This window comes from Chiloscyllium plagiosum, unplaced genomic scaffold (genome assembly GCF_037043375.1).
Source record: "Chiloscyllium plagiosum isolate Xiang-an unplaced genomic scaffold, Cpla_swu_hap1 HiC_scaffold_3, whole genome shotgun sequence".
Taxonomy (NCBI): Eukaryota; Metazoa; Chordata; class Chondrichthyes; order Orectolobiformes; family Hemiscylliidae; genus Chiloscyllium; species Chiloscyllium plagiosum.
The window spans coordinates 41,114,024-41,134,636 of NW_028270141.1; the positions used below are offsets into that span (position 1 = coordinate 41,114,024).

The 20,613-nt window shown below is 38.8% G+C and overlaps 1 protein-coding gene across 2 annotated transcripts in view; it reads right to left on the reverse strand.

Annotated features, from left to right (window-relative positions):
- tsnax (translin-associated factor X) overlaps window positions 1-20,383 on the reverse strand; it is a 66,827-nt gene extending 46,444 nt beyond the window's left edge. Inside the window, exons 1-4 of one of the 2 annotated variants that reach the window (XM_043680115.2) lie at window positions 20,099-20,383; window positions 10,008-10,112; window positions 5,351-5,465; window positions 2,831-2,961 (exon numbers count right to left, since the gene is read on the reverse strand). In XM_043680115.2, the coding sequence (XP_043536050.2) occupies window positions 2,831-2,961; window positions 5,351-5,465; window positions 10,008-10,112; window positions 20,099-20,111 (364 nt within the window). In that variant the 5' untranslated portion in view covers window positions 20,112-20,383. Of the gene's footprint in view, window positions 1-2,830; window positions 2,962-5,350; window positions 5,466-10,007; window positions 10,132-20,098 lie in introns of those variants that run through there. The other variant, XM_043680108.2, reaches the window with a different exon arrangement.
- Window positions 20,384-20,613: the final 230 nt, after the last annotated feature.

Consider the following 20,613-nt stretch of genomic DNA (forward strand, 5'->3'; position numbering starts at 1 on the left):
AGAGAAATATATTAGCTACATCTATCTTTAATTCTTTGACAAATTTGTTAATGTTGCTGAAGTTCATTACATACGAGAATAAATGGGAGAGAAATGGAAGAATTTGGTGGGAAGGTTCAAGACACTTACACATTTAGAATTTAATAAATGTTTAATTTTAAGTGTGTTTTATTACCAGGCCAAGACAATGTTGAACAGTGTGACTTTGCAGGATTTCAATGAATCTTTAACATGTTAAATTTTTGTACCGGTATGTAGAAATAAAATTTCCTACCAGTAATTCATTCTTGTTTCTCTTGCTTTTATCCGGTAATTACCTTTACCATAATTCATTGTGTTTTTCTTATTTACTTGGGATTAGTTGAGCAATCAAATTGATTTCTGCTAATAATACAGTATTTCAAACTGCAGCATGAATTTCAGCCCCGCAAACTAGTGCACATGGAATAGTCAAGCCTATAAATTGAACCTTTAAAAATAGTTTTAAAAATTCGACTTTTATATGACTATGTATGTTACGTAAATCCCAGAACTTCTTTCAAGTCACAGTCCCGGGATAACTTAAGGTTTTATTAAAAAAAGGGTGACATCTCAGCTCAGACAATGCATTAAAGGTATGAGGTTAGAGTCTGTCTGTATCCCAACTTTGAGTCAGACTGGTTCTATTTCCAAAATAGGAATTTATAAAATGTCACATGGACTGACTGCCTTCAGACTGTGTGCTTTTTGAACAAATAAACCTGTTGGACTATAAACTGGTGTTGTGTGATTTTAACTTAATTGAGTTTTTTGAAGCAGTAATGAAGAGGATTGATGACAGCAGAGCGGTGGACGTGATTTGTATGGGCTTCAGTAAGGCGTATGACAAGATTCCTCTTGGTAGACTGTTTAGCAAGCTTAGATCACATGGAAAACAAGGAGAACTGGCCATTTGAATACAGAACTGACTCCAAGGTAGAAGACAGAGGGGGATGGTGGAAGGTTACATTTCAAACTGGAGGCCTGTGACCAGTGTGCCACAAGGATCGGTGCTGGGTCCACTGCTTTTCATCATTTACATAAATTATTTGGATGTGAACATAAAGGTTCAGTTAGTAAGTTTGCACATGACACCAAAATTGGAGGTGTAGTGGACAGCGAAGAAAGGTACCTCAGAGTGCAACAGGGTCTTGATCAGATGGGCCAATGGGCCAAGAAGTGGCAGATTAATTTAAATAAAAATGAGGTGCTTCATTTTGGAAAGGCAAATCAGGGCAGGACTTAATACTAAGACCCTTGGGAGTGTTGCTGAACAATGAACCCTTGGTTCATAGTCCCTTGAAAATGGAGTTGCAGGTAGATAGGATAGTGAAGAAGGCATTTGGTATGCTTATCTTTATGGTCAGAGCATTGAGTATTGGAGTTGGGAGGTCATGTTGCAGCTGTACAGGACATTGGTCAGGCCACTTTTGGAATATTGTGTGCAAATCTGGTCTCCCCATTATAATAAGGATGTTGTGAATCTTTAAAGGGTTCAGAGAAGATTTACAAGGATGTTGCCAGGGCTGGAGGGTTTGAGCTATAGGGAGAGGTTAAATAGGCTGGGGCTGTATTGCTTGGAGCATCAGAGGTTGAGGGGTGACCTTAGAGGTTTATAAAATTATGAGGGGCATGGATACGATAAATAGACAAGTTCTTTTCCCTGGGTTGGGAGAATCCAGAACTAGACAGCATAGATTTAGATTGAGAGGGGAAAGATATAAAAGGGACCTAAGGGGCAATTTTTCATGCAGAGGATGGTGTGTGTATGGAATAAGTGCCAGAGGAAGTGGAGACTGGGACAATTACAATATTTAAAAGGCATCTGGATGAGTTTTGAAAAGAAGGGTTTAGAGGGACACGGGCCAAATGCTGGCAAGTAGGACTAGATTAAGTTAGGATATTTGGTCGGCATGGACTAGCTGGACTGATGGGTCTGTTTCCTTGCTATACATCTCTATAACTCTATATTATGTCCAATCCAAGCTGGCAAACTTCTTTCAGCCACATTTTTCTTAACAGCATAAAGACCAACAAGCTTCAGATTATTTAAAGTTGTTTTATCATCAGCTATTATATTTGTTCATACAAATAGAATTTGGTATAATCTCAACTGCTCAAGGGTTTTGTTTTCCTATAAGTGGCTTGTGGATATGTGATGTAGCTAGTAATAATAGAATGCTAATTTTTTTGTTATCACCAGATGCTTTGACAACATTTGTCAAGAATATAAGTTAGCTGACACTGCAGTTTATCTTTGCTGATATGCAGCAGTTGGGTTGCAAGATGAGTAATTGATGTCTGTTGACTGATTTTTGTTGATATGTTGGGATACAAGACAACCAAGTTGATCTTGAAATACAAGTGAGTTACTAGGCCTGAACAGTAAATTGTTAGCATGTGCTAATTTAGAGGAACTCTCTCATTTCTGGGGACCTCGTTTACAACAATTGTTGTTATGCGACAATTAATCCTGTGACCTACAAAAATTTTGAGCTATCCTAAACAACTTGATGGTAGAATTAAAATTCAATGGATCAATTAAACTTATATTTATGCAATGACTTAATTGTCTTCATGTTTGACCAAATAAAAATAATATATTGCAATTATGTTTATTTGTTAATTCAAAGTTTTCAATATTCCAGTACACGAATTAGCTCAGATAATAAACTAAACAATCAGTAAATCATTTAATATAACGAGTTTTCCAGAGAATATTTTGGAACATGCAAATTAAGTTTATATTCTGGGTTTAAGCATTATTAATGGCTAATCAAAAGTTAAAAATATAACTAAATTAACCTCTTACCTGGAGAAAATGCTCGGTGAAATTGGCACATGTCTTCACCAATCAATTCCTGGGAAATTTGCTGGATCTTTGATCTAACATCACGAAATCTGGCCTCAGACTCATTCAGTAATTCTTCAATGTCATCAATACTGAATAGAAGTGATTATTAGATGTAATATTTAACTGTCACTTGTAAACATTCATTTCATCTATGGAAATTCTACTTGAATTTAAAACAAAATCAAATCTGATATTTCACCATTCCAAACTATTTGGCTTTTATTCATTTCAGTCTGATATTTCACCTTTATTAATTTCAGTCTATTGGGTTGTGGGAAATTCAGTTTTTATTATTTGTCAAAAAAAGGGGATGTTTATTTCTCCCCTAGCCTTTCACTCAGTAATGAATACATTTCTCAATTCAAAACAATGAGTGAGTTGGAGTGTGCAAATGGTTGGCTAGTCCTTTCAAAGATTCAGAACAACAATTTGAATGGCGCTCCTCGCTGCTATGTGATTCTACAATCAACTCCAATAGTTAAGAGTTTATTTTTCTTGGAATGTAGGAACAGGGCAAGCATTGACCAGCAGTGGCATTATTGGAAGTGCAAGAACACTGCACTCCAAATTCTTAAAGTAATCTTCAGAAGTCTCCCTTTATGGTTTGCTGCTTCAACTAGTAAAGAGCCTGAAAATTAGCAAATTGAGAACAAAGCTTGAAATGCATATGATATAGTCATTTCAATATGGAACAAACGGGCCTGCACTCTAAAAAGAAAGCCCCGATATTAGAAGCAGCCCAGTTCATGGGACTGATGTACTGCAAATTCGTATTCATTCAGTCCACAATAAGTCTGTAAAACAGGTCCAAATGACATTTGAATTTCTTATGAACCAAAATGGATATTTCAGTCATTAACATAAGCAAATACTATGCCCTAAAATCTTCACTTGGATCACATATGAGATTACTGCAGTTGTCATTACTGCAGTTTCTTTAGTAACATCAAGAAAACAAAGTAAATAAAGAATTTATTTCCTGTTCTCAATCTAAAAGTTGTAAATTCAGTTTAAAAATCTCTTAGCCATTGTTGAGATTCAACAGTCAACTGCTAGGGTTTCAAAAAATTAAAACCAAGTATGAACTGGAAGTTTGTTATTAAAGTTCATATGAATCATCAAACTCACCGATAGTATATGACATACTTTAAAGCAGGAATGTATCGAGAAAGTGGTGGAGAATGCCTGATTCCATAAGGAGGGGCATCAGATGAGATAAAGAGGATTTTTGTCAGGAAACCTAACAGACAAGGGCAATCAAACTCCCATCCTTCTAGGCTATTAACTTGTATACAGTACAAGAACTTAACTCCCCATTCAATGCTGCTTTTGTCATGCTGAGGCCAAGATCAACTACAGATTTTAAGATGCACCCTCAAATTGCATTCATGATCAATTCTCCCTGATCAGAGAAGTGCATCAGGAATCCTAAAACCAGGTATCACTTCTAGGTATCCTACATTCCAGATCTACTAACTTCAACGTATGCTCAAAGTGCCAAAAATCCATATATTGAGCCATACTATCAGCATCCTCATAATTCATCTTCCCACAAATGTAGCCAGGATTCTAATCTGCAGCCTGATCCATGACTGAGCATTTATTCTAACACAGAGTAATTACAGTAAAGCATTAAAAAAAAGGACACAGCAATACTTCTGCAGCTGAATAACTCATAATGTTTTACGTGTCCATAATGTTCCTGTTCCCATAAAATACTGCATTCTTTGACCTACTGTTGGATCTATAAGTAATATTATAAATGACACATGTACACATGCAGATCCTGCATTTTGTTATGATCATAAAATAACCCGAAGATTGGAGGACTAAACTGATAGTACAGGTGCATAATTCTTTATCCAAAATGCTTGGGACCAGCTGGTTTTCAGAATTCAGAATTTTTCGAATTACAGAATAAGTGACAGTTTGATGGTGAAATTTTTAAAAAATCTTACCGGAGGACCACACTCACTGAGTAAAACAGGCCTTGAGACAGAATTGAGGCCTACCACTGCCTGGCCACGCGCCACATTCCCCCCGCCACCCCAACCACGTTGCATCTGAATGACATGCATCGAGTGGATGTCGACTTGGGTTAACTGTTTGCTTGCCAAACAAACTTGTTAATGAGAAAAAAACTTCACAAAAAAACCTTCCGACTTTGGAGCTTTTCGGATTTCAGATAATGGGTGTCTACCTGTATAAACTGCATAGCAAAGTTCTAATAGACCTTAAACTATAAATGATTGCGTCCCGTTTACTTAACATTTATACTTGTGACTTTAGAAGGGATCCAGGATGACACTATCAGCAGTAATGTGTATCACATGGAATATCACTTCTGCCCTTATCAAACAAGACTCATTCAAAATCATAATAGCAACATTTTGAAAGACCTGCTTTATACATAAAAAGTACTCTTCATATGTTGAATTGCAAAGTTAAATATATTTAAATGAAGATGTTATTTCTCACCTGGTTACTCTGTGCAGAAGAAAAATAATCCGTTTGCTTTCAATAGTAATATCACGACCAAGTTTTACTAGCCTCTCATATTTATCGTGCTTAGCATCTAGCTCCTTTTGGAAAGCTGATCAAAACAAAATGAGGAAACAATTAGTTGGTCTACATTCATGATTTTTATTCATCTGTTGAAGTATCATTTTCAATGAAGGGTGAAACGTCATTATTACAGAACAGAAACTACAACTTGATTCATTTTGGCTAATATTGAAAAGCACTTCCTGAGAGACCCCAGAGGCTTAGAATGAAACCAGAGGTAACCTCCACAGCACTAGTTATTTAAATCGTAAGAAACCAAGGCTTCTTCCCTCCAAACCACAAATTAAAAGAACCTTCCCACATCTGCAAAATAGTAGTTTAAAAACAAGACACTTTGGGACAACACTAAAACATCTTGCGGATGCTGGAAATCTGACTAAAAGCAGAAAGTACTCGAGAAAATCAATGAGTTTGCCAGAATCTGTGGGAGTTACTTTGGGAGTTACTTTACCCAAGGTTGAAATCAATCACTAAAGGAATGCTGCACTAATAAGAAAACATGTTTGAAAATTCAAATATAATACACAGATTTTGGGATAATTGATGATTATTATAATATAATTGGACCTACAATGACTTATCAGAAATCTACACGTTTAGTATTCAAGCACTGATTAGATGTATTTTCATGCAGTAGTATAAATGGGGTCCTTGCATTCACTTCTACCGAAAGTATGGATTACAGGACATTGCAGGATGTCTCAGCAACAGACGGCGGAGGGGGTACATAGATTATCAAATACAGCACTGAAGGTCCAGAAAAGGAAGAACACATTGCATTTGCAGAGAAATCAAATCCCACCTTTCCCTCCTGTTGCAGTTGTCAGACTCAACCTAGCTTCATGTCCTCCTCCAATTCCTTGTCCAGACCAAAGGAGACATCTAGCAAATGCTGACGAAAAACCATCCTGTCTCCTTGTGAACAAATCATGACACAGCACCATGGCACTTAATCTTCTTAGATGAATTCAGAATCTTGGTGAAGTATTGATAAAGTGTCTGGAAGTCTCAATTTGTATTTCAGATGTTCTTTTCACAGCTCCAGCAGCAATAACTATGAAATGGTGAGTATGTGTTAAGTAACACTTTACTTAACATCAGCCCATGTTTACTCATTAACTCACTGTGAGGAGAGCCAATTACCTGAACTGCTTGTCACCAAAATGCAGTGCCAACTCTTTGATGAGCAGACATCTTTACAATGCAATAAGCTGTTTTACTATCCTTTAAGCAGCTGTTCCTAGCAGTAGCTTTTACTCCTGTACCAAGTCTTACACTAAACACAGCACTCCAGTTTAAGACCAGATCTTGACCACTTCTTTAGCACCTCAGTTATTTGGCAAAACCCAGCTACTTTCAGTTTCTTCAAAGCTTCAATTAGTTCTTCTAATGTTTTTAAACTTTGATGGTCACACATAAATATAAATGCTGATCAAACAAATATAAAAATTAGAGAAATATATAAATATAGAAATTAAAGAAGTATATAAATATAGCTATAAACTATTAGAGAAACATACATTATGACAAAATGCCTATGGTATAATTGGTCAAACACGCTAAGTGATCATACCGACATAAATCAACAAATGAGAAAAGAAAATAAAGTGCATCAGAAAATATGGTGAAATACTGTAATATATTGTAGATACTTCGTGTTTGATCACTTCTTCAATCAAGTAGTCCTGAACCAGTTCACTACTTGTGAAATACAAATCACTATTATTGGGCAAATGCAGCAATCTATTTACACACAGAAAGAACTCCCAAGCAGTGAATGAAAACATGGAATTTACAATTGATGCATTTTACACATTTTGTGTGGATGACCAGTTTCATCATGATACCAGAACTCCATTTTTCTATGAATAGTACAAAGGAATCTTCACATATCCAAAGAATGGCACCTCTGACAACACACCTCAGAATGAAAGGCAATCAAGACAACCTATTCAGGTCCTGTGGCATTTCAACACACAGACTTCAGAATCAGAGACAAGGATGTCATCAGTTCAATATAAAGAAAGGAGGACAAACACAAATGGGCAAATGGATAAAGATGTAACAAAAACAAAAAAGAATATACAGCTCCTTTCATGGTATCTGGATGATACAAAGTACTTTGTAAACAATGAAGTACCTTGAAGTTATGTAAGAAATGCAACAACCAGCAAGAAAGAGCAGAAAGAAGGAACTAGAGAGAAAAAGTTACAATGGAGGAGCTGAAGAAATTAGGCAAAAAATTGAGAAAAAAGAAAGAGGGACAGAAAAATGGAAGGCAAGAAAAAAATGAGTGTCAAATACAAATGATATTGGCTCTAGTGAGGGAAGAAAGGCCGTGCACATAGCAGGAAGACAGTACTTATTTAAGTGGAGTATCTTTAGCCCTGCTTGAGTAGGAGGGAAGTTGCTGTCAGCACACCCACATGATAAAATGCTGATCCTCTGACTCATTTTCAGTAATGTCACAGAGAATTCACTATTTTGAAAATAATCAAAGCATGTTCTCGAGCAAATTAATCATGAGTTTCACAACCATGGTGCTAGGAATTGACCCGGCAATTACTTAAAACTGATATTTTGACATTCCAAAAATAATACAGCCTTCAACAGTTAAACCAAAGGCAAAGACCTGTAGGAAAGAATATAAAAGATGTTTTGTATTTCTATCGCGGTCCTTCATTCCATTTGAGCAAATACAATTCTTTTGAAGTTCAGTACAATCATTGTTGTTGAAAACACATTGGCCAATTTGCATACAGCAAGTTCCAGTAAACATATGATAATAACCAGAAAATGTATTTTTGTGATTCTGAGTGACAGAGAAATATTGGCCAGTTCACTATGGGTTACTTAGCCTGCTCTTTTTAAAAAAAAATTGCACAGCATCTTTCACATCCAACTAAGGAGATAAATGGGGTCTCAGTTAAAAGTTTACTCTGAAAGATTGTACCTCTGACAATACAGCACACCAGCAGTACTGCATTGGTATATTAACCTAGATTTTTCACGATTATCACTTGGAATGGGATTGGAATCCAACATTCAGATTTGGAGGTGAGTGTTATCTACCAAAGCTAGTATTTAACCATGAAATATTCCAAATAAGTTACTCCAATCGCATAGTAACAGATTTAACTCTCTTCTAGAAACAGCTAGGATTACTCATATTCTGTGAGATTATTAATTAGATGAAAGGCTTATGCCCGAAACGTTGATTCTCCTGCTTCTCACTTGCTGCCTGATCGGCTGTGCTTTCCCAGCACCACACTCTTCGACTCTGATCTCCAGCATCTGCTGTCCTCACTTTCTCCTAATCTCTGTAAGTGTTTGTTTTAACACCGATGATAAAAAATCTCTAATGACACAGTTGCAGCAGGTTGCCCTCGCCCCACAACAGAAAAAAAACTCAATTATCACAAACTAAATCAATCCACTGGCATTCCCATCATGTGTTACTTTCTCCTTTGGAGTATCCATAAGATCTCCGGGCGGCATTTTGGGCGGCACGGTGGCACAGTGGTTAGCACTGCTGCCTCGCAGCGCCAGAGACCCGGGTTCAATTCCCGCCTCAGGCGACTGATGTGTGGAGTTTGCACGTTCTCCCCGTGTCTGCGTGGGTTTCCTCCGGGTGCTCCGGTTTCCTCCCACAGTCCAAAGATGTGCAGGTCAGGTGAATTGGCCATGCTAAATTGCCTATAGTGTTAGGTAAGGGGTAAATGTAGGGGTATGGGTGGGTTACGCCTCGGCGGGTCGGTGTGGACTTGTTGGGCCGAAGGGCCTGTTTCCACACTGTAAAGTAATCTAATCTGGTTAGTGTTAGATTATGACACCATAAAGTGACTGCACTGGTTTAGTTTTATCAGAAACCAGAAGAATGCAACATAATATAGATCACCTCCCACTTCATGTCAAATTTTGAGAGACATATTTTGCTTTAATTTCACATTAACACAAGTTGCGTATACATTCAATGAAACAGGCCCTACTCCTCTACTCAAAAAATAAAAGCAGCATTTCAATTTAGCTGGTCTCAATCATTACACAAATTAATATTTCTACTCCTGCAAGACATCAAGGAATTTTTGTACAAATTAGGACATTTGGTAAGGAGACGATTGGGCTGAATTATGATTATAGAGTTTTCTGACACTATCAAGACTTCCAATTTGGTGCAATGCAACAGAATGGTTGGGCCTGCACAAACGTCTGAAAAAAGGTTGAAATCTTCAAGAGAGCAACAGAACCGCAAGAGCAAACAGTGATGTGTTAGGTTTATGATAAATTTGTAATATTTTTGTTTAGATTTCATTCTTCAACCATTGAATTAGTTTATGTTTCATACTTCTTGTCACTCCATCTCTGAATTCATATCTAAGTCAATTTTCAATTTAATTTTTATTTTGGCTTCCTTTTGCTATTTCTAATCTATTCCTGGGTATGTTCTCATTATGTTAGTCACTTCAGTACAGCTATACTCAGAATAGCTTTAGGATGCCTTAGACTGGCACAATGACCTAAAAATGGGATGAAGATAATAATAACATTGGTAAACAAGTAAATTACTTACATTTAAAGGATAACAACACTGGAGAGGCTGGATTTACTTTGCTTTCCCTTTCCTCCTTTCGGTTACGAGGCTGCATGTTATCATGTTTTCGTTTTCGGAATCCACCTGAACTCAAAGAAACCATCGCCTTTCAGAACACAAATTGTTCTAGTTCAACACATCATAAACACTAAACAAATCAAGAATTGATGTGGTTTAATCATGAAGGAAAGCAAGCTTAGACATCAGATAATAATGCCAAAAGTATTGATTAACCTAATGGCTGGTTGCAACTCAATTATTTTAATTTGCATTATCATTTATAACAATAAAACTTAGTATAGAATACCCAACTATTACAAGAATAGCTTTGCAATCCCCTTGATAACTGTAATGTGTTTAGACTGGTGGTGTATTAATAGTTTTATCATACTCTACTTGTATAAGAATACTATTAGTACACTCTTAATTGGTGCAGGAATAGATAACAAACATTGATGGAATAAAAATACTTTTAGTGTGCCTTTGATGTTGGGGATATTCATGGAGCTGTCTCTTTTAGTGAGTAGTTCGATTGTCCACCACCATTCAAGACTCGAGCAACACAGCAAAGGATCTATTTGTATGGTTTATTATTCTAGGCTCCACCACAATCTCTATCTAAGAATGAAGGTCAGCTAGCCTCCCTTCAAACATGGACTGTTGGAAACTCCATTTATTACAATATTTATCCTGCTTTTGTCAGCCTCTCTCAACCTCTACCTGTAATAATGGCATATTGAGGTATGACAGGAAAATGTCATAAAAAGTTTCTCAGAGAGATTTTCACTACTTTCTTGTCTCAAAGACTGCACCAAATGACTTCTCCTCCTCCGTGAAGTCAATCTCTACCTTAATTCATGCTTTCACTTGCTCTCCCAACCACCATTCCCCTTAAATCTAAACAAAACAAACATGTCAAGGAATTGAAAAGGATAGGGATAGTGCATGTGAATAATATACAGCAAAGAATTGTATTAGAAATAAAATTGAAGGCTTTTTATCTGAAAGCATAAAGTACTTGTAAAAGGTTGGATGAATTAGCAGCACAAATACAAATAAACGGTTTTGATCTAATCACCACTACAGAAATAAGGCTTTATGACCACTAAGGATGAGAAATAAATATCACTGTATATACATCATTACGAAAAGGTAGACTGATGGAAAAGGATGACACAGAATATTACTGAAAAAGGATCCTGACTCATGATCTGGGAGTAGGATCAGGATAGATGGAGATTAGCAATAACAAGGGACAGAATAAAGTTTGGGAATAGTTTACATATACTGTTGGACACAGTATTCATATTAAGAAATGATTAGAACTTTTTGCAACAAAGGCAATCTATAGTGGTTTGTCATAATTACTGGTTTCCTGGCCGTTTCAGAGACCAGTTAAGTCAACCATAATCTGTTGCCATGTATAAACCAGACCAGGTAAGGGCAGTCATTTTTATTCCGGGGGGGGGGGAGGGGAAGAAGAAACCTTATAGAGGTTTATAAAATTATAAGGGGCATGGATTGGGTGGGAAATTCCAGAACTAGAGGGCATAGGTTTAGGGTGAGAGGGGAAAGATTTAAAAGGGACCTAAGGAGCAATATCTTCATGCAGAAGATGGTCTGTGTATGGAATGAGACGCCAGAAGTGGCGGAGGTTGGTACATTACAACATTTAAAAGACATCTGGACAGGTATATGAATAGGAAGGGTTCAAAGTTTGTGCGAAGATTTGTAGCTCGGGTGCTCGTTGTTGTGGTTCTGTTCGCTGAGCTAGAAGTTTTTGTTGCAAACGTTTCGTCCCCTGGCTAGGCGACATCATCAGTGCTTGGGAGCCTCCTGCGAAGCGCTTCTTTGATGTTTCCTCCAGTGTTTATAGTGGTCTGTCCCTGCCGCTTCTGGTTGTCAGTTTCAGCTGTCCGCTGTAGTGGTTGGTATATTGGGTCCAGGTCGATGTGTTTGTTGATGGAGTTTGTGGATGAATGCCATGCCTCTAGGAATTCCCTGGCTGTTCTCTGTCTGGCTTGCCCTATGATAGTAGTGTTGTCCCAGTCGAATTCATGTTGCTTGTTGTCTGCGTGTGTGGCTACTAAGGATAGCTGGTCGTGTCGTTTCCTGGCTAGTTGATGTTCATGTATGCGGATTGTTAGCTGTCTTCCTGTTTGTCCTATATAGTGTTTTGTGCAGGAGCGCTTCGCAGGAGGCTCCCAAGAACTGATGATGTTGCCTAGCCAGGGTACGAAACGTTTGCAACAAAAACTTCTAGCTCGGCGAACAGAACCACAACATAGGAAGGGTTTAGAGGGATATGGACGAAGTGCTGACAAATGGGACTAGATTAAGTTAGGATATCTGGTCGGCATTGACAAGTTGGACTGAGGGGTCTGTTTCCATGCTGTATATCTCCATGACTTTAGTGAGTCAGATGGAATTTTATAATAATCTGATCCAAGAATTTCATCCAGATTTATTAATTAACTGAAGGTAAATTCTACCAGTTCCCATGAGCATCTAGGTTTGCTATCTCTTTAGCATTACAATCATGGTAATGTCCCTTACAGTCCTGTTAAGATGAAGTCTTAACGTTGAGAATACCCTCCGTGTCATGTGGCACTATCACTATGCTAAATGAGACAGATTTTGAACAGATCTAGCAAATCAAGATTGGACGTCCAAGAGGTGCTTTAGGCCATCAACAGCAGAATTGTACTCCAACACAATCTCAGACATATCCCTAACTCAACCAATACCTCCAAGTCAGAGATCAACCCTGGTTCAATGGAGATTGCAAGAAGGTATGCTAGGAACAGCATCAGGCATTCCTAAATATTCACTGTCAATCTGATTAAGCTACCAAACAGGAATGCTTGCGTGCCAAACAGCATAAGCATCAAGCTATAGACAGAGTTAAGCAATCCCACAACCAATGGCTCAGATCTAAGCTCTGCAGTCCAGCCACATCTAGTCTTGAATGATGGTGGACAATTAAACAACTCACTAGAAGAGGCAGCTCCACAAATATCCCCAACCCCAATGATGGAAGCACCCAGAACACCAGTGCAAAAGATAAGGCCAAAGTCTTCAGCCAGAATTGCGCAGTGGATGATCCATCTCAGCCTCCTCCAACAAACCCCAGCATAAGATACCAGCCTTCAGACAATTCAATTCACTCCACGTGATATCAAGAAATGGCTGGAGGCATGGATACTAACAACATTCCAAAAATAGTATTGAAGACTTTTGCTCCAGACCTTGCTGCACAGTTAGTCAAGCTGTTTCAGTACAGCTACAAGAATAACATCTACCCGACAGTGTGGAAAATTGCCCTTGCATGTCCTGTGCACAAAAAGCAGGACAAATCCAACCCAACCAATTACCGCCCTATCAGTCTACTCTCAATCATCAGTAGAGTGATAGAAAGTGTCATCAACAGTACCATCAAGCAGCACCTGCTTGGCAATAACCTATTCAGTGACGCCCAGTTTGGCTTCACCAGGGCCACTCAGCACCTGATCTCATTACAGCCTTGGCTCAAAAATGGATGAAAGAGCTGAATTCCAGAGGTGAGGTGAGAGGTACAGCCCTTGATATCAAGGCCTCATTCGATTTAGTGTGGAATCAAGGAGCCCTAGAATTAATGGAGATCGAGGGGCAAAGTCTCCACTGGTTGCAGTCATATCTGACACGTAGGAAGATGGTTTTACTTACTCGAGGCCATTCATCTCAGCACCAGACCATCTGTGCAGGAGATCCTAAGGGTAGTGCCTAAGCCCAACTGTCTTCAGCTGCTTCATCAATGACCTTCCCTCTATCATTAGGTCAGAAGTGGGGATGTTTGCTGATGGTTGCACAAATTGCAGCACCATTTGTAAATTCTCAAATATAGAAACATGTTCAAATGTAATAAGATCAGGACAATATCTAGCTTGGGCTGACAAGTGGAATGTAACATTCATGACACACAAATGCCAAGCAATAACCATCATCAATAAGAGAATCTAACCACCACCCCTTGACATTCACCACCCCTCTGTCAACATCCTTGCGGTTATTGTTTAACAGGTTACTCACCATACAAATACATTGGCTACAACAGCATGTCAGAGGTTAGGAACACTGCAGTGTGTAACTTATCTCCTGACACCCCAGAGCCTGCCCACCATCTTCAAGGCATTAGTCTGGAATGTGATGAAATACTCCCTACTTGCTTGGATGAGTGCAGCTCCAACACTCAAGTAGCTTGACACCATCCAGGACAAAGCAGCCCACTTGATTGGCATCAAATCCACTCCCTCCACCACTTAAACTTAGTAGCAGCAGTGTGTACCATTTACAAGACACATTGCAGAAATTCATCAAAGATCCTTAATTAGTATCTTCCAAACCCATGATCACTTCCACCTATAAGGACAAAGGCAGCAGATATATGGGAACGCTATCATCTGCAAGTTCTCCTCCAAGCCATTCACCATCCTAACTTGGAAATATTGTGCCATTCCTTCACTGTCGCTGGGCCAAAATCATGGAATTCCCTTCCTAAGGGCATTGTAGGTCAACCTACAGCACATGGATTGCTGCGATTCAAGAAGGTGGCTTACCGCCACATTCTCAAGGACAACTCGGGACAGGCAATAAATGCTGGCCAGACAGCAACAGCCACATCCACTAGAGAACAAAGACAAAAGTTACTCCTTAACTGCACCTTCCAAACACGGAATTGCAACCACCTAAGGAAGCAGAAGCATGAGAACATTATCGCCTAATGGTACCCCTCCAAGTCATTCACCATTCTGACTTGAAACCAGATCATCACTCCTTCATCTTCACAGTTCAAGAAAGTAGCAAATCATCATCTTCCAATTAGGAATGTGCAATAAGTGCCATGATGCTTAAATCAACAAAACAAATCAACTATTACATTGTTTATTTTGTTATTTTTCAGGAAACATATATTCATGTAGACAGGGGAAATCAAACTGGCAAAGGTAATTTGAAAGATGAATTTGTAGAATGCTATCACGATATTTAGTGCTACATGAGAGATGCTGTATGAATTGGACTATTTTATCCACTTATTGTGGTTTCAACAATGTGGATGAGACATGGATATAAGTTTGTATCTTGTTATTTGATTAACTTGCAATTTGAAGACTGGAAGTTCCAATTATTCTTAATTAACCTGCCTTGGATGTGTTATGACACATATCCAGGGCAGGTGAAACTGGAACCTGGACCTCCTTGCCCAGAGGTAGGAATGCTGCTCATGTGCCACAGTAGCCCTGAAACATGAATTATATCCTTTTCCTCTGCATCTGTCTTGTGATTGTTCGTAATTGCCCCGAGTTTTGTGACCATTATATTCTTCTGTAGTAGTTATTCTGTAGCTCCTTCAGTTGAATATCTTCCATTCAAGTGTATTCATTTTAAACATAACTTTTCAATGACTTTCATTCCAACAAACTAAAGTTGTTGAATGGCAGACACCGAGGTCAAGATCGTACCCATCTTCAGTCATGAAGGATTGGCAGTAAGTTACATGTCTTGTCGCTGACCATCCAGGGCTCCCTGAACTGACCATGCAAGGGCACAAGATACAGTACTTCTCAGCTGCATTTGAATGTTATTTGCCATTGTAAGAAAGGGCCCAAATAGAGACTACAATTCAGCTTTGTAAAATATTTTAGTCTCATTGGATGCACCAAGAATCTTGACTTCAGAACAATCTGTATTTGCAACAGGTGTGAATCTGAAAAAGTTTTCTTCATTTAACTACTTTTTGAGACATGTTAGCTCAGGGTCTTGAACAGTCTGCAGCACCACCAAACAATACACAGGATCACAGCGAGGGAGCAGACTTTTTACTCCCTTCAATCCTGTTCTCTCATTAGCCTTGTGGCTAATCTGTGACCCAATTCCATAAAGGCAAATGGGACGGGTTTAGTGTGGGAAACATGGTCGACATGAATGAGTTGGACTGAAGGGTCTGTTTCCATGCTGTGTGGCTCTATAATAGTTTACTGCAACAATATTTAGTGGAACCAGCTAAGGATAAAGCTATCAATGATCTGGTACTTTGCAATGAGTTAGGTTTAATTAGTAATCTGGGAAAAATGATAATACTCTGGATGTAAAACTTACATCCAGAACCGCAACCTGAGCTACAAATCTTCTCAAAACTCAATGATGACAATATTAAATTCCATATTACTTTCGTAAACTTCTGTACTCCAAATCAAAACAAAAATCTTAAAAGTAAACAAAGCTAATTTTTTACATAGATGTGGGAGCAGAGTTGGCCAAGGTTGATGACATACAATTGAGTAAAAAGTATAATGTTAAATAAAGAATGGGAAACAAATGTTCAATTAAAATACAGTCCATTAAAAATACAAAAACTCAACAAGAAAGATCCATTTGTGGTTTACTAGGAAAGTTAAGGATAATATTGGATTAAAAGAAGAGTCTTATAGTCTTATGGTGTGCTTGTAATGTTGAAAAGAACTGAAGGGAGGAAACCAGAACACCTGGTGGAAACCCACCCAGAACACAGGGAGAACGTACAAACTCCAGAAAGTAGCTGAAGTAAATGTTAGTCCTTTACAGACAGTGAAAGGAGAAATTAACATGAGGAATGAGGAAATGACAGAGAATTTGAACAAATATAGTGTCTACCTTCAGAGGTGAAGCCACGACTGACATTCCAGAAAGAAAACCGGGGTAACTGTGGAGGAAATAAGTGTGTGGATCCTAAGCTAGTTAACATCAACAGAGAAAAATAATTGGAAAATTTTCATTGGACTGAAAGCCAAAAAATCTCGGACCCTAATGGTCTACATTCAAGTGTTCCAAAATAGCAGCAGAGATAAAGGAGGTGGTGAGAAAGGTTTTCCAAAACTTCTCAGATTCTTGAATGGGCAGTGAATTGTATTACTGTTATTCAAGAAAGGAGGAAGAGAAAATGAAAGATTACAAGCTACTCAGCAGATCATAGTAATTAGGAAATCACTAGTATCATACCAATTACTACGGATGTTAACTATGATTTTCTGAGAACAATCAGCTAAAATGAATGTGGTTTTATAAAGGGAAATAAATTTTGACAAGTTATTACAGAATTGCCGACGTAGTTAGTAAAGAAGAAAAAAGGAACCAGTTGATGTAATGTACTTGGATTTCCAAAAGGCTTTCCAGACATCACCACACAAAAGTTAGAGACTTAATATGTGTTTTTAATCAACCTGTTTGGACATGACATTTCTGAGGCAGGTAGAACTGGAATCTGTTGCATAGCTGGAAGATTCCTTCTTGTTTGTTGACCAGTCAATAGGAATCAACAGGGCATTTTCAAGTTGGCAGACTGTAGCTATTGGGACATCACAAGGATCACTAGGTAACATCATCAGTGAAAATCTCTGGTGAAGCGCTGATGATGTCACCTAGAATGGTGACGAAACAGCTGAAAACAAACCTTCAAGCTCAGTGAGCTAACTTACAGACTTATCATCAACCTGAGCTACAAATCTTCTCAAAAATCAGTAAGAAAAGGAGAATATTTTTCAAAGGCATTAAATGACATTGGAGAAAGTGAGGACTGCAGATGCTGGAGATCAGAGCTGAAAAAGTGTTGCTGGAAAAGCGCAGCAGGTCAGGCAGCATCCAAGGAGCAGGAGAATCGATGTTTCGGGCATGAGCCCTTCTTCAGGAATCATTCCTGAAGAGCTCATGCCCAAAACGTCGATTCTCCTGCTCCTTGGATGCTGCCTGACCTGCTGCGCTTTTCCAGCAACACCTTTTCAGCATTAAATGACATTGACAGACTAACTATAAGCGGTGAAGCTGCAATGAAGAGGCTGTAAAGAATATTTTTCAAAGGCATGAAATGACGTTGAGAAACTTAGCATGCAGATACTGCAAGCAATTCAGAAGGTAAATGGCATGTTGGCCTTTAATGCAAAGATTTGGGAGTACAAGAACAAAAATGTTTTGTTACAATTGTACAGGCCTTTCGTAAGAACACACCAGGGAGAAATTTTAGTTTCCATGTTCTGAAGAAAAAATATACATCCCTTCAATATGGTATAATGAAGGTACATTAGATTTGTTCCTGAGAGGGTTGTTCTACATTGAGGAGCTGAGTGAATTAGGCCTGCACTCTCTGGAATGCAGAAGAATGAGGGGGGACTTCACTGATATGGTCAAAGTTCTGAACAGTCTTGGTCTCTTCATCTAACTGGGAAGTCAAGAATGGAGCCACATAGCTTCAGAGTAAGCAGTCAAATTACTTCAGAGAGTGAGAGGAGCAAAGGTTCTTCACTCTGAGGATTGAGTGTTTGGAATTGTCTATCCCAGAAAGTTGTGATATTTATCATTGAACATATTCAAGACAGATGCAGATTTTTGATAGTGAATGAAAGGATATGGACAGCAGGCAAGAGAGTGAAGTTGAGCCATGGACCAAACGGTCCACTCCAATTATTAATTAATATGTTCAGTCTTATTCACAGACACTTTCTTGACCTTTCCATCTCATGTGGTGTTATAACAGGTAAGACCATCTCTGACCACACTTTGATATCACTCTCCATCCTTGCCCTACTTTTTCTTGGACATCTTAATCATTAAGTTTTCAGATATCTCTGTCATATCCCTTCAATCCTATAGACCCCAGGCCAAACTTCCTTCAAAGTCCTGCTCTGCTCCACCCCAGTTCTTAGCTTGCATCTTTTTCTGATGCCAGTTTCTCTGTTAACATTTTCCCTCATTCCTTCCATAAGACCCACCACCTATTTCCTTGATCTTATAACCAACAAACAACTGAGCATCCAACTTTCTTTTCTGGCTCACATGTTAATTGATATTTCCAAAAGGCATTTATTTCAATAAGGCTACTGTACAAGATAAAAGCTCCAACAGTATTGAGAATTAAGTGATATGGATTAAGGATTGGTTAACAAACAGAAGCAGAGTAAGGATTAATGGGGCTTTTACAGGTTGGAAAAACAAAGATAGTAGAGTGCCATAAGGATCCTAGGCCCCAAATTATTTACTCAAACAAGGAGACATATTAATGACTTGGGAGGAGGGGGCAGAACATAATGTATCTGACAACATAAACATAGGTGAAAGAGCATTCCTTGGAGACATAGGAATCTGCAATGGGTTGTTGATAGGTTGTGTGAGTGAACAAAAACTTGAAGCTGGTATTTGATAGAACACACTTTGGTAGGAAGAGAGACTCCAGAAAAGCGCAGCACAGAGGGTTTGCTGGTGCTAGTAGACAGCAAGCATGGAAGAGAAGCAAGTTCTGATTAAAGACGCAGTTTTTGTCCAGTCTCCTTGTGATTTTTCTCTCTTCATTCATTCCGTGATTGAATCTTTCCCAGGAATTTACCGACCATCACTACTGATCCTTATTTTGTTTCAAGACAGCCTCCCGTAATCTACCTTCCATAAACTTGAAGTCATAAACCTCTGTTGCCAGAGTCCCAATTTCTATACTGCCATTTATCCTTCATGTTTAGATTCTTTGTCCCAGCCGAACAACACATTCATTTTTAAAATTTCATCCTTGTTTTCAAATCTTATCACCTCTCTCGATATACAATCTCCTTCAGCATTACAACCCTTCGAAATCACCGGAAGAAGCAGCACTTTGAAAGCTGGTGATTGCAAATAAACCTGTTGGACTACAACTTGGCGTTGTGTGACTTTTAACTTTGTCCACTCCAGTCCAACACCGGCCCCTCCAAATCATGACTTTGAAATCTCTGCATTCTTTTATAATTCGAGCATCTCTCAGTTTAATCATCTCAACATTAGAACCGTGCCTTCTACTGCCTTGGTCCTTAACTCAGATTCCATAACTCCCTAAACTGCTCTATCTTTCTATCGCTGTTTCTTCTTGTCCAACACAATCCTTATGTCCTGATAGGTCCCTCCGTTATTTCTTTTTCTGTGGAAGCACCTTGTGTGTTTTACCATATGATCTATGATTAAACTAAAGTCGCTATATAAACGACAATGGTTATTAAGATATCTGTGCGTAACAGTGCCCGACCTCGAAATGAAACTACCTTCTTTATTCATCTCGGCTGCACCAAGGAATCAAGATGCTTTGCTGATCCAACTTCACTCCGGCCTGGCCTCCCCACACACACAGTCCGCGCCGGGATCCTCAAACCATCTCGGGACCCTGCAGCACAAAGCTCAGCCTGTAGGTATCTATCCACTATCCTGAACCACCTTCAATTCCACAGTGCAGTCAGAATAATTTTCATGTGCAGGATTTCGGTGTGAAATCGGGAACAATAAAATAAGTGGCTGCATGGAAGCAAATCTTAACTGGATTGTTTCACTTCACCACTCGTCACCAGCATTCAGATCAGGAGACTAAGAGAACAGCAGCAATACTGCAGCAGCACTGCCCGCTGGGAAATGTAGTGTCACAGTGCCAATGGAGGTGGACAGCCCGGAAACAGACCCTTCGGTCCAACTTGTCCATGCTGACCAAATATCCTAAATTGATCTAGTCTAATTTGCCAGCGCTTGGCCCATATCCCTCTAAACCCTTCCTATTCATATACCTATC